Here is a 14633-nt window from a genome sequence, read left to right as displayed (position 1 = left end):
ATCAGTGCAGACCTCTCAACTGTATCTTTAATCGTCACCAGCAAATGCAACCTCTGTTAGAGAGTAAAGCCTGGTTTATACTTCTGCGCCAAGTAATCGGCGTGACCCACGGCGCATGGAACGCGCGCAGCTGTGCATTCATCCTGCCCACTGTTTCTGTTGTTCTGCAATAACACTTCCGAAACGTTAGCAGTGAAGTGTTTACGTTCCTCTGTCAAGTTTCTTCGCTGGTGTTTTGTTTTATCTGAATGCTTCCTTAATGTCCAAGCATATTAAACTCGCTCATTTTGAGGCAGTAACCGGTGGACGTGGAACAACTTTAACCATAGAGTAAACACAAAACAAAACGTTTCATCTGGAGATCCTTTACGGGACTCCACACTTGTAAACAATCGATTGCGTGGCTCTCTGTTCCGCTTACACTCGTCAGCGCTACCAAGCCGACCAATCACAGAGCTTGCTGTACACGTCGTTACAGTTTTTGAGAGGTGCGTATCAGCGACGGCCACGGCAAGAGCTATGCGTCCACACGTAGGCTGCTCCATAGCATGCGCATGCACTTGTCAGAAGTATAAATCAGCCTTAATTCCGTCATTCCGATTTAATGATAGTCTAAAAGGTGATGATAAGAGTTAAACATGGCAGTTTGTTCATGGTTTAGGTTGCTGAAAGAATCATTTGCTCCTTTGTTTTGTCGGGCCTCTCCTTTTGTTTTTTCGCACTTCACTCTCGCCTTTATCCGTTTCTGAAAGGATCAGAAGATCAGAAGTGCTTCAATAATCACGTGCACATTATTGTCATAAGCTCAGGAAGTTCGTTATTTCAAATATAGACATGCGGCGAGCGATCGTGAGCTCTCTGAAGAAAGCGAAACCGCTCATGCTTTAGACGGCCTTGTAAACAACCACGGTGCACAGGGTAGATTCTGCTCTTCTTCTTGACTTTGTGGCTGTTCATCAAGACGACGACAAGGTTTGTTTAAGCTCGAGTCGACCATGGCTTGTTATTATATGTATATATTATTACGATGAAATGCCACTTTCTTTGTTTTCATTCTCATAGCTTGTGCACGAGCTAGTGACGTTTCGCTGTAAACCAATAGCGGTGTGTTGCGCATCTAGCTTTGCCTTTCGGTACACTTTTGTTGTGATAGGTACCCTCTTGAAAGGGTACCTAAAAAGTGGTTTGGTACAGTTTGCTTTTTGGTACCTTTTGACAGTGGAAATGGCCATAAAAGTGTACCGCACTGTACCACTCAGTGGAAACGGGCTATAAGCTACATACCTACTATGTAAATATCAGATTAGAACAATTGAACTTGTTGAATCAATGCACAGGGTGACGCAGTGGCACAGTCGGTAGTGCTGTCTCCTCAAAGCAAGAAGGTTGCTGGTTCGAGCCTCGGCTGGGTCAGTTGGCGTTTCGCTGTGGAGTTTGCATGATCTCCCTTCGCGTGGGTTTCCTCCGGGTGCTCAGGTTTCCCCCACAGTCCAAAAACATGCGGTACAGGTGAATTGGGTAAGCTAAATTGTCCGTGGTGTATGAGTGTGTGTGGATGCTTCCCAGAGATGGGTTGTGGCTGGAAGGGCATCCGCTGCATAAAAACATGCTAGATAAGTTGGCAGATCATTCCGTGGTGGCGACCCCAGGTTGATAAAGGGACTAAGCCGAAAAGAAAATGAATGAATCAATGAATCAATGCACCTCTAAAGGTATAAGGGGCAGTTTTACATACAGCCAATGTGTCCAATGAATGTCTTTTCTCCAGCACTATATAGTAGAAAGAAGCTAAACTTGATAAGAGTACCACTTCCCACTAGTTGCTGCTGCTGCTGCTGCTGAAAGGCATTTGCTCCTAATTTACTGCCTGCTTGTGCTGCCAAGGTGTCTCCAGTAACCAAGAGCTTTTCAGGGGTATCTCAAGCACACACTTCTCATCCAAGTACATGTCTAGTATATGAGCCAAATGGTTAAACAGGCTGTATGTGTTGTGCACCTTGCGAGCACACAGACACTGCATATTGTCAGTGTCATCGCTGGTCAGTGGAAACTGCTGAGATGACTTCAGTGTCAGAAAGTGTGACGAGCCGTTCTTTAATTAGACTGAACTGTAAGTTGAATAGTCACACTGCCTTTAGTCTGTGTCTTCAGGAAATGTCAAGTGTGAAGTGATGAGATGTTTGGTTCACAATATATAGTTGTTGTTAGAATTATTTAGCCCCCCTTTGATTTAATTTTTTAAAATATTTCTCAGATGATGTTTAACAGGGCAAGGACATTTTCACAGTCTGTCTGATAATATTTTTTCTTCAGGAGAAAGTCTTATTTGCTTTTTTTCGGCTAGAATGAAAGAAGTTTTTAATTTTAATAAAGGTTTTTAAAACATTTTAATGTCAAAATTATTAGTTCCTTCAAGCTACATTTGTTTGCGATAGTCTACAAAACAAACCATCATTATACAATAACTTGCCTAATTACCCTAACCTAGTTAACCTAATTAACCTAGTTAAGCCTTTAAATGTCACTTTAAGCTGTATAGAAGTGTCTTAAAATATCTAGTTAAATATTATTTACTGTCATCATGACAAAGATAAAATAAATCAGTTATTAGAAATGAGTTATTAAAACGATTATGTTTAGAAATTGTGTTGAAAAATCTGTCAAACAGAGATTGGGGATAAAAATAAACAGGGGGGCTAATAATTCTGCCTTCAACTGTATATGGTGGGTTACACTTAACTTGAAGATGGGGTGTTCATAAGACTGTCATGGCAGCTTTATAATTATGATGTGTCATGAATATGAAGGATATTTTAAGCATGCTTATGACATCAAATGTCATCAGTAATAGCATTTAAAATGCAAAGGTGACCTTGTTTGATTTACCAATATGACAACTTGGGCGTAAACAAATACATTATAATCTGTCATTACTAAGATAACATAACTGTCATAAATCTGTCATAAACATGACAATCATGAGACCGTTCTAATTGTCATAATTAACATTTTTTCTGATAAATATTTTGTATAATATATTTAATTCCTTCACTTTTTTCAATAAAACAGACATCCCAAGTCTCCTGGAAGTTTGCGCGTGTCCCGCCTGGTCCTTAAATAAGTGCACACCCCTCTCTATTGTATCCCTCCCAGCTCTTCAAGTACGTCGCACGTAACTCACCCACACCGCTCTTCAGGTACATTGAATCTACATTGTAAAAGCGCTATGGAAATAAGGATGAGTTAAATTGATGTTCCAGGATCAACATAGAAGTTAATCCAGGATTGCATCGTACTCGGCTAAAACCACACCTATAACAGGTACAGCATTACCATCATGTTTTGGTAAAACCAAATAAAGATGTGCAAAAGGACGTGACGAAAACAAATAACGTGCGATCTGTATATTTAAAATGTTTATATTCAGGTACAAGATAACGAATATGCTTAATTCAAGTACAGTACAGAGCAAAGTCAGGCTTGACATCTGTAAACAAAAGCATTTGAACGCGATACAGTGATGTGTAAAGGCACTGCTCTGTCTTTGGTTGGTGTGAATGAAAACCAAAAAACCTTCCAAACACGTCTTATACAACATACTTTTACAGCTTTAGACGAGAATAAATATCCGTGTACTTTGATAAACAAATCAACCCAGTCATTTGACAATACATGTATCAACCCTTAACACACATGCAACGATCGGATTCCTACATTCCCACCCGTCTCTCATTACACCAGTAACATTTGTATTGACCGAGAAATCATAAAGCAATGCATGCAACTAATACCAGGAAAAATGTATATTAAAATAACCCTGTCATGTCCTGAATATAATCAAGCCATTTGTTTTGAATAGCCTGGCAAGGAGTGCATATTTAAAGTCAGTTAAATATAACTCTCGATGTTTTACAGCATGTCCACACATTGAGGACTTCCGTCATGCTGTTACAGCTCACTCAATCCACGTATTTCAGGTCTCCGCAACTTCCAGGATTTTCTGTAAAGAGAAAAAGAAAGAGAGAGGAAATATTAGTGCTAGAACGTGCTTTGGCATCTACTGTACACCAAAATGAATAAGTAACAGTGTAAGAAATGCTGGGTTCCACACAATTCCTTCACGCCGTCCCAACACAAATCGATTGAGTTAACTTTATAGTTTTTTTTTACAATTTTAAGTTGATTGAACTTAAAACAATTAAGCTGTCCCAAAAACCCTCAAGAATTGTGTTGATTCAGCTCATTTTAAATAAGGAATTTGAACCTGCAGCAAAAATATTTGTATGACAGTGTTGGGCGGTAGCGTGGCTACAAGTAGTGACGCTATATTTCTCAGTAGCGTGGGGGAAGCGTCGCTACTTTCTAAATCCAATAGCTTTTCAGAGGTGAAGCTATTACTTTAAGCAAGTAGTGCAGTAGCGTCCACACAAGCTACATTTACCGACCGCGGATCATTAAGTGACCCTACAGCAGTTCACAGAGCTGTAAACCAAGTGTTTGGCTAATGAAAGTACTGTAAATCCATATGATAGCGAGAATGGTGAATTCAACAAACAAACCTCTCGCTCTGGTCGGTGTCATCGCCAATCAATCATTGGGCTGACACAAGAAACTTGCCTGATGGAAAGACTGTTTGAGCAGGGGTGCTCACACCTGTTTCTGGAGATCTCCTGCACATTTCAGCTACCCATATCAAACACACCAGAACCAATTAATTAGGACCTGAACACCACTTGATAATTACAGGCAGGTGTGTTTGATATGGGTAGCAACTGAAATCTGCAGGAAGGTAGATCTCCAGGAACAGGATTGAGCATCCCTGCTGTAGAGGAATTATTTCTGAAGCAGGACCATACCTTGAAGTACACGACTTAAAATTAATTCTGATGCTGTGCTCTTGTTAGAGTTGAATTGGTTTTATAGTTATTCAATTTGTTCTGCAAATATGCCCAAGTGCACTTACATGAAAACATTAATAATAATAATATTATATATATTTATATATGCACACACACACACACACACACACACACACACACACACACACACACACACACACACACACACACACACACACACACACTTGCTGGCCACTTTATTAGGTATACCTTACTAGTTATGGTTTGAATCCACTTTTGCTTTCAGAGCTGCTTTAATCCTTCGTGGCATAGACTCAACAAGGTACTGGGATTATTCCTCCCAAATTTTGGTCCATATTGACATGAAAGCATCAGGCAGATGCTGCAGATTTGCACATCCATGATGCGAATCACCTGTTCCACCACATCCCAAAGGTGCTCTATTGGATTGAGTTCTGGTGACTGTGGAGGCCATTTGAGTACAGTGGACTTATTGTCATGTTCAAGAAACCAGTCTGAGATGATTGGTGTTTTATGACATGGTGTGTTGTCCTGCTGGAAGTAGCCATCAAAAGATGGGTACACTGTGGTCATAAAGGGATGGACATGGTCAGCAACAATACTCAGGTAAGCTGTGGTGTTGACACAATGCTCAATTGTGACTAATGGGCCCAAAGTGTGCCAAGAAAATATCCCCCACACCATTACACCACCACCTCCAGGCTAAACCATTGATACAAGACAGGATGGATTCATGATTTCCTATTGTTGACACCAAATTCTGACCCTACCATCTGAATGTTGCAGGAGAAATCGAGACTCATCACACCAGCCAACATTTTTCCAATCTTCTATTGGTCAATTTTGGTGAACCTGTGCATATTTTAGCCACAGTTTCCTGTTCTTAGCTGACAGGAGTGGCACCCGGTGTGGTTTTCTGATGCTGTAGCCCATCTGCCTCAAGGTTGGACATGTTGTGTTGCTTTCAGAGATATTCTTCTGCATACCTCAGTTGTAATGAGTGGTTATTTGAGTTACTTTTGCCTTTCTATCAGCTCGAACCAGTCTGGCCATTCTCCTCTGACCTCTGGCATCAACAAGGCATTTGCGCCCACAGAACTGCCGCTCAATGGATATTATCTCTTTTCGGATTACTCTCTGTAAAACCTAGAGATGGTTGTGTGTGAAAATCCCAGTAGATCAGCAGTTTCTGAAATACTCGGACCAGCCTGTCTGGCACTAACAACCATGCCACGTTCAAAGTCACTTAAATCACCTTTCTTCCCTATTCTGATACTCGGTTTGACCATGATTACATGCCATGTGGTTGGCTGATTAGAAATTTTCGTTAATGAGCAGTTAGACAGGTGTACCTAATAAAGTGGCCGGCGAGTATATATGCACATGCACACACACACACTATAATACACTTTCCTATATACTTGCTATACATTACTATAGTATTTTAAATGTCAATAGCTGATTTCTTGATTTGTTTTTGCTGTACAGTAACATTTGTTTCCGTTTGCAACAGCATATTAAATGAACAGCATATTAATCAGTAAATAACTGAACTTAATAATTATGCCTCATGTGTTTACTTTATTTATCACTATAGAACTGACTTGGATTGAAGTTGCTTTGATTTAAATATGAAAATAATAATAAAAAAAAATTGCTTAAATGTAGCTAAGCTACTTTTGCCATGTAGCTTTTAGGGTAGCTTTAAGTGTAGTTAAGCTACATTTCAAGCAGAGTAACTAGCTTAGCTCACAATGTTTTCCGAGTAGCTTGCCCAACACTGTTTTTGAGTGTATGATACACATTTTAGACTCTCAAGGTCTAAACGGAGCCAGAATACAAACAGAGTTAGATGTTTATGATGCATTATGATGGTTTAAGTGTTTAGTCTCTCTAATCCCAGATGAATGTAGGATGTATGTGCACAGAAAAAAATATGATGTACAAATCTGGAGTATGTTCCCCTTTAGCCATATAATCTCCTCTGAGAGATTCTACACAAATAAAGGCTTATATTCGTAATCTTTCAGCATACATAATGTGAGATTTGGCCTGATTTAGCATCAGTTTTCTGTGGTCTAAATAAGTCTTACATGTTGGGATATGAAAGGCGAAAGCTGATCTTAGTTCAGCGTACACACAGCCTGAGGCAGGACCGCATTTCAAATGAGTCACGCTGGCTTTTCAGACACTATTTTGAAAGCATCCAGTAAAAAAAATGGCAAAGAAAATGAACCCATCTACCCATAACAGATGCGTATGTGTTATTTTTATTTATTTATTTTTCTCTCTCTGCAGCGGAACGCAAATCCCAGACTATGCCTATTCTGAGTTTCATTTAATCAATTAATTTCAGTGCCTGCGGCAAACCGGAGCAAATTACATTCTCGGTGAAAAAGTGTTAGGTGCAATTAACTTTTCAATCCAAACGAGAGATCAATAGAGCCGGAGCTGCTGACGCTGGGATTCTGTAGGTTCAGAGAGTCCGAGCTCAGGTCTCCTCGGAGAAAACTGCACTGGTTCAAATGATATACTAGCATATAAAGACTGTCAGTGACTGAATTAAATGTTTCGCTGGGTTCATGAAATGGAGAATCAAAGTATGTTTGCACATACTGTAAAGGAAGTTACCTAACGATAAAAACACATTGCATATTTTCCAGAAAAAATCTCACGGCAAGTTTGTGATTTATTGACTAATTCGTATTCATCTCATTGGTAGATATTAGTAAGATTTGCTTATCCTCCACTGAGGGGTGTCTTAAAGGGCCATGAAACCCCCTTGTTTCAGCAGGGTGTTTTCATACCTCTACTTTGGAAAAAGTCAGAAAAGTGGGCGTGTCCTGCTCTGTTTAGGGGGGAGTGTCGGAGGAACTTAAGTGGGATGGTGTGGGAGTGTCTATTTGGGCACGCGCGAGTTTCAGAGTCAAAACACACACACCGTTTTTTTCGTTTTAAAACGCAAAAGTTTTGCTACGGTTACGCCATCCGTCCACACTACGCCGGAGTTCTCGAGCGTCGAAAACTGAGCATTTTGGAAACGCTGGAGAGGCCGTTTTCATTCTATAACGCTGCTGCTCTGTCTCAGTGTGGATGGGGAAAAACGAAGACATCTGAAAACGGAGGCGGGACTGCTGAAATTCCCTACCTGATTGAGGCTTTTGTGTCATTGCGTATCCTTCCCTTATTCGTCAAGTCCCTATAACATGACTATGGCTGCGTCCGAAACCGCCTACTACTCAGTAGGTACTGCATTTGAATTTAAACGTACTACTCGGCCATTAGAAAAGTACGTTCTATACAGTATGAATGTGAAAAGTATGAATGGAATTCGGACGTACTACATCCGCCATTTTGTCACGGTCACGTGACGTACCTGCGTCAGTTGCGTCGTTTCACTTCCATTCATGAATTCTCTCACGGGGCATTATGGGATAGCGCAGCGTGCATGGGATGCGCACTTCAGAATCTCGCCGGAAGTAGTAAGTCATCCGGGTACTTCTCGCCTACTGATTTTCGAATTCCATGAATTCGGACATACTACTCGGCTCGCATACTGATTTTAGCGTACTATATAGTATGGAAATATGCGGTTTCGGACGCAGCCTATAACACATGGCTTTATCGCTACCGGAAGACAGTACTGTAAACAACAACATGGACACAGAAATGGGAGCGTTGTTTGCACTATTGTCTGTTTTAGGCGCCATTGTGCAGTTATTCATTTGATACATTTAGTAACAACTTGACCTCCTTGTCTGTCCACAAAAATACCTCTCTTGCTTTCTTTGCCATTGCGTTTATGTACAACCGGCAATTGTTGACTAACAATAACCACATGCTGAGCGAGATGCATGCTTTCTGTTTATACTAAAACGCGCATGCCCAGAGTGCACGAATGGTCACGGGATATACTGTACGTTTTTGGTGGCGTAGTGTGGATGGAGATATGTTCAGAAACGCTAGGTGAAACGCTAGTGTGGACGCAGATCGTTTTTGATCTAAAACGCCGTTTTAAAAATAAAACGCACTAGTGTAAACGGGGCCTGAGTCAATCGTCCTCGAATGCTCAAGGATGGTGAATTTGCAGGAGCACATCTCAGGAGACGCTTCCCTCCCTTTCCTTCCTGCAGGCTGAATTAGCATTAACAAAAGTGAGAACTGAAGTTCAAACAAAGGTGGCTGACATGCGTCTAACTGGAGCAAATATTCGGGATTGGAGAGAGACGTCCTGATGGGCGTGCTGAGATAATTGACGGGATGTGTCAGTATTGATTATGTTAGGAGGAGGCGGGGTGGGTTAAAAGCTTTAAAGCTTCTGAAACACCAACATACTATCACTCATGTTAACAGCTGTACTCAAATACAAGTGCAAGCTCAGGGTCAATGAATCATTAGAGGTGGAACAGATGTGCGGAATCCAATCACACTGATAAGATAATGTTTCTACAGCCTAATCAATGAAATCAATGTGCTTTCTGAGTTGCAGTTTGTCAAACACTGCAATGTTGGCTGTGCTGACTTCATTCCCCCAAGGTTAACAGGGGACATGTCACAAACTCATGGATTTCAGAAATCTGACAGACTGCCTCAGACAAGCTTGTTCCACTTCCTGTGACATGGTCGGGCAATGATGCGAAAGCAGAGCGAATCTGACGAGGGTTTTGACGCAACCAACATTCTTTGGCACCAAGACTGGATTACTGAGTAGGAGAGAGGGACCAAAGCCCCGGAGACTCAGACCATTCCCAAGACGCTGGGTCATTACAGTGCACTCCATAGAACTGCTCCAAAGAAAATTCATTTCGTAAGGATTTACATAAGGGTCAGGAGGTATGATTAATTGAGTTCATTTTAACTACATTATTTATTTTTATAATTAGACACACTAAATGAATGTGTTAAACCGAAAGCCCTGGTTTGAAGATAAATGGGCTCCATCATTTAACAAATTGACATCTGTTGGAAAAAAACAAACCATTAATCCTCAGTTCTGAAATGAAGCAAATTAAACCCCGGGACACAACATGCATGCATAATACAAGCTGCCTTTTAAAGGGAGAAACAGATGTTGTAGTAGATCACCCATGGATGGAAATTATAGACTCCATTATCTTTTCAAGATCTCTGTACTTCTTCATTACCCCTCTGGCCAAACCATCTCCATGGGAATGCTTCGATCGAGCTGAACTATTGACATTATTATATACAACGTGATTCAACACAAAGATTTTAAAGCAGATTTCCATTTCCGTTGATCTTTGTAAGGAAAAGCCAACAGTGCTCATGTTTCACTTATCTTATCATCTCCCTACAGTTACTACTTACACTATACTGGCAATGAGCATCGTCCTTCGGATGGGACTTTAAACTTGGTCCTGAATTTCTGTGGTCATCCTAGGATATCTTGGAAAAGTGTAGGGGTGTGTCCACAGCATCCTGGCCAAACTTGCCCACTGGTCCAAGTCCATCATGGCCTCCTAACCATCCATCCATACATCATCTAATTGGCTTCATCACTCTGTCTCCTCTCCAAAATAAGCTAGAGTGTGGTCTGGCGCAGAATGACTGCCATCACATCATCGAGGTGGATATGCTGCACACTTGAGGATATTTCTTCCCAAGTCTGTAAAGAACATTGAGTGGCCAGAAAAGTGCTATAGAAATAAATGATCTACCACTGATGGAAGGTTTGATTGGTTTTGTTATTGGGGGACTGACCTGGAGACTTATTCCTTCGATTGAGGCTTCATTTACAGGGCAATGATGTAGCCAAAAAGTTGTTGGTTCAAGTCATGGCTCCACCATAGTTTGTAGGTTGTGAGTGAATACCAGCACTCAATACCACCGCCTGAGGTGAGTCCCTTGAGCAAATGACTGAAGGCAACTGCTCTCTGGGCAGTCCACTGCTCCAGGTGTGTGTGTTTTTGTAATGGTACACTCAAACCAGATGCGAATGAAGCATCAAGCACACGTGATTTACACGTTAAGTCAAAGCAAAGAGGCAATTAGACAGCTTGCAACACTATTTGTGTAAATGAGGCAGTGCGAATGATGCGATTTGAGCGAATGGCATGGTTCTTCAGCAGTTTGATGCGTTTAATGCTTAACTAATCTAACCAATCTAAACTTGCCAGGCATTCACACCACGTTAACAAATCAGGAGCCTGCTCTAGTAGGGGCATGATTATGAAATCGCGCCTGTAGTTGGTGTCCTCGAGGGAAATCCTCCTCCCGACAGGAGACAACAGCTCATCAAACTGGGACCGGCTCAGATGGAAGTATCGCTGAAAGCATTCGTCATCCAGGTGCAGTTCCTGGAGGAGTTGATGAACTCACAATGCTGGGTGCGCCTCTGAAGGATCTGATGGCCCTGCTGAAAAATCCAGCTTAAACCAGCCTAGGCTGGTTGGCTGGTTTTAGCTGGTTGACCAGCCTGGTTTTAGAGGGGTTTTGGCCATTTCCAGGTTGGTTTCCAGCCATTTCCAGCCTGGTCTTAGCTGGTCAGGCTGGAAAATGTCCAGCCAAATCCAGCTAAAACCAGCTTGACCATCCTGTTTTAAGCTGGATATAACTGGTTTTGGCTGGACTCCCAGCTTGGCTAGGCTTGTCAAGCTGGTTTTAGCTGGTCATCTCCCAGCCTGACCAGCTAAGACCAGGCTGAAAATGGCTGGAAACCAGCCTGGAAGTGGCCAAAACCCCTCTAAAACCAGCCTGGTCGTCCAGCTAAAACCAGCCAACCAGCCTAGGGTGGTTTAAGCTGGATTTTTTAGCAGGGGGACCCAGAGATGGCGGCGTATGCCATTTTTCATTCTTCCTAAAGCACATCAAGCACAGCTATGCTCTCAATATTATCCATGTCAGCCATTTAGCAACAAACTGGTGTCACCAGTCAGACAGACACCCTTTCCCTGATGCGAATCTGCATCTATTGTGAAGTGAATTTCACGAATGCCCCATATAAATGGATAAAAGCTAAATGTATCTCCAAGATCATATATAATCCTTTGTGCCGACCTCTTTCTTTATCTTCTATTCATATCAGCCACTTGCATAGCTGTTACGTGTTACACAGAGCAGGAGGGTTAAAATCACCAGTTGCCATAGTGGTTCTGTGCTAGCGTTGGCAGCTTGGCCTTTTCCTGGAGTTCACCCCGGAACTTTTCCAAACACTGGCCACTAACAGGGGGTTTCCATTGCTGTTGCGAGTGCCGGCTATTTTCAGAGTCCCTTTGCCCTAGAGCAGTGGGAGCTTTCTCCTGACAGCTGTCTTCACCCTCTCAAGCTGCTGAACACATGGAAATACAGCTAAATGGCGTCAGGTGCTGCTAGCTCATCACTAGCTCTCTCAAACCACTGGACCAAGCACCTCCCTGAGGTCCTGTAGTCTTATATCACCAACCAAATGCACCGTTTAACTGCAGTCGGCACTTTTGAACCTTAACGGATTCAAACAAGGCCGCTGAAACGATTAGCTACCGTCCATCATTCTGATAGAGAGACTCCAGTGAAGACGCACAGCCAGCACCAGCAAAGGGATGAGCTGGTGTCAGGTGAAGTTTGCCAGAGAGAATTGGAGGGGTAGAAGCGTAGAAACATCACGTCTTCAGTCATCCTGAAACATAATCAATATGTGTTTTACGACCTGCGTCTCTCTGCTAAATTGAAAGAAATGTTAGACGGATGAAACTTCGATGGAGTCCCGCCTTCATCACAGCTCATCAGCCGAGTGCTCCATCATATCATTAAACGTGCTGTCTTGATGTCCTCTTGGAATAGTTGTCCCTTTCCAGTATCGATGCTCATATACCTCCTTGCCTTTATAAAACCTAGGGCATTATATGCTTTCATGTCTACCTTGTTGAATAAATTGTGGTTAAATTAATTTAAAAATTATGACAATCCTAATATGTTTCTTTACACAACTAAACAGTTTCATCAGCTAAGCATTAAACCCATGCATCAATCCAAACTATTTATCCCCTGTAGATTTACTGTTAATTGTAATAAGGTGGATAGAACTTTATTAGCTTTAACGTACAATTCAATACTATTTTATAGGACATTTGAGTACTATCTTTTTAACCAACCAATATGTAAAATTATGTAATGAATTGCTAGCCCTCATGTTATTGCAATCCCGAGACATTCATTTATCCTCAGAACACAAATTAAGCTATTTAAGAATAAATCTAAGAGCTCCCTTATCCTCTATAGACAACGATGGCCCCGACCAAAGAACCCAAAACATTATCAAAATGTGACTTCGGTGGCGACTCAAATGTTATTATACAAAGCTCCATAAACACTTTTGTGAAGCCAAAAAAAAAAAAAAACTGTAAAAACAACTTTGCTTAAAAATGTCTTCCATTTCACAACAAAATGCATGTTTACTAGACATTGTACTGCTTATAGGAAACGCTCATCCTAAAAACTGATATAGGAGAGAAGACATGGTAAACAGAGTCGTATTAACAGTTTTTGGTGCACAAAAGTGTTTCAAAAGTTTTGTATGATAATAAATGAACCACTGAAGTCACATGGAATTTTTGGAGGGTTTTTGGTTCCTTTTCTGGACTTTGAACTTTTCGGAATCATTGGTGTTTATGAAGTATAAAGGAGCCACCGAATTTCATCTAAAATATTTGTGTTCTGAAGATAAAACAAAGTTCTCAGGGGATTGGAATGACATGAGGGTGGGTAATTAATAACAACATTTTCATTTTGGGGAGAACTAACCCTTTAAAGGGAACCCTGAGTATTAAGACTTGTTTGCCTTGATATAACTTAATGTAATGAAGTATGCTTAAACAAATCTACAACCAAATGTCTACAACTAAACCATGTTGTTGTAAAACAGAGACCTCTGTCCAACCGGAGATGTATAACGCTAGATGGTGAAAGCCAAAAAGAAGCTGACGAGCCGAATAAACTGTTTCGATCAGTAAAATCCTCATAGGCACATGGAATGTCAGGATCATGTACGATCAAGACTGAAAAGACAGCACAGGTAGCTGCCGAGATGAAAAAGAACAACCTAGTCATCCTGGGCATCAGTGAAATCAGGTGGACACAAGATGGGCAGAGAAAACTGACGGCAGGAGAGTTCATTAAAAATTCTCCACATTCGCTGACCCGACATGATCAATAAAACCAACCTATGAGGAAGAACCTGTCAACCTCCAATAGAAGCAGAATTCTGGAAAAGAAGATTCGAAGGGAAGCAAAAGAGAGACAGTCCAAGAAACACCTGACGACACAACTTCGAGGCAGACATCATAAGTAAGGGTTACACCTGGAGACAAGTAGAAAGAATGGCCCAAGACAGACACCTCTGAAGATTGACCTTTGGTGGCACATACCCCGGAAGGGGTTCATCAACACTGGTCTCAGAAAGATTCTGCACATTCGCTGGCCTGACAAGATCAGGAACACAAACCTATGAGTAAGGACCTGTTAACCTCCAATAGAAGCAGAAATCTGGAAAAGAAGATGGGGTTGGAAAGGGCACACCCTTTGCAAATCACCAACTAGCATCACCAGAAAGGCCCTTAGATGGAACCCCAAATGGAAGTGGAAGAGAGGCCGTCCAAGAAACACCTGGTGATGCGATCTTGAGGCAGACATCACAAGGATGGGTTACACCTCGAGACAAGTACAATGAATGGCCAAGGACAGACACCTCTGGAGATTGACCTTTGGTGGCCCATAACCTGGAAGGGGTTCATCAACACCTGTCTCAGAAATATTTTC

General features: G+C 41.6%; 1 protein-coding gene across 3 annotated transcripts in view; it reads right to left on the bottom strand.

Moving 5' to 3' along the window:
• ano10a (anoctamin 10a) overlaps nt 1-14633 on the bottom strand; it is an 83158-nt gene that overhangs the window by 21658 nt on the left and 46867 nt on the right. The window contains exon 15 of one of the 3 annotated variants that reach the window (XM_087286088.1): nt 3390-4000. The exons of 1 other annotated variant lie outside the window; for it this stretch is intronic. In XM_087286088.1, the coding sequence (XP_087142214.1) occupies nt 3949-4000 (52 nt within the window). In that variant the 3' untranslated portion in view covers nt 3390-3948. 3 annotated transcript variants of the gene reach the window in all.

Source organism: Danio rerio, chromosome 16, assembly GCF_052040795.2.
Source record: "Danio rerio strain M-AB ecotype USA chromosome 16, GRCz13ab, whole genome shotgun sequence".
Classification (NCBI taxonomy): Eukaryota; Metazoa; Chordata; class Actinopteri; order Cypriniformes; family Danionidae; genus Danio; species Danio rerio.
The sequence above is the reverse complement of the archived record's forward strand: the minus strand, read 5'-3'. Positions and strand labels throughout refer to the sequence as shown.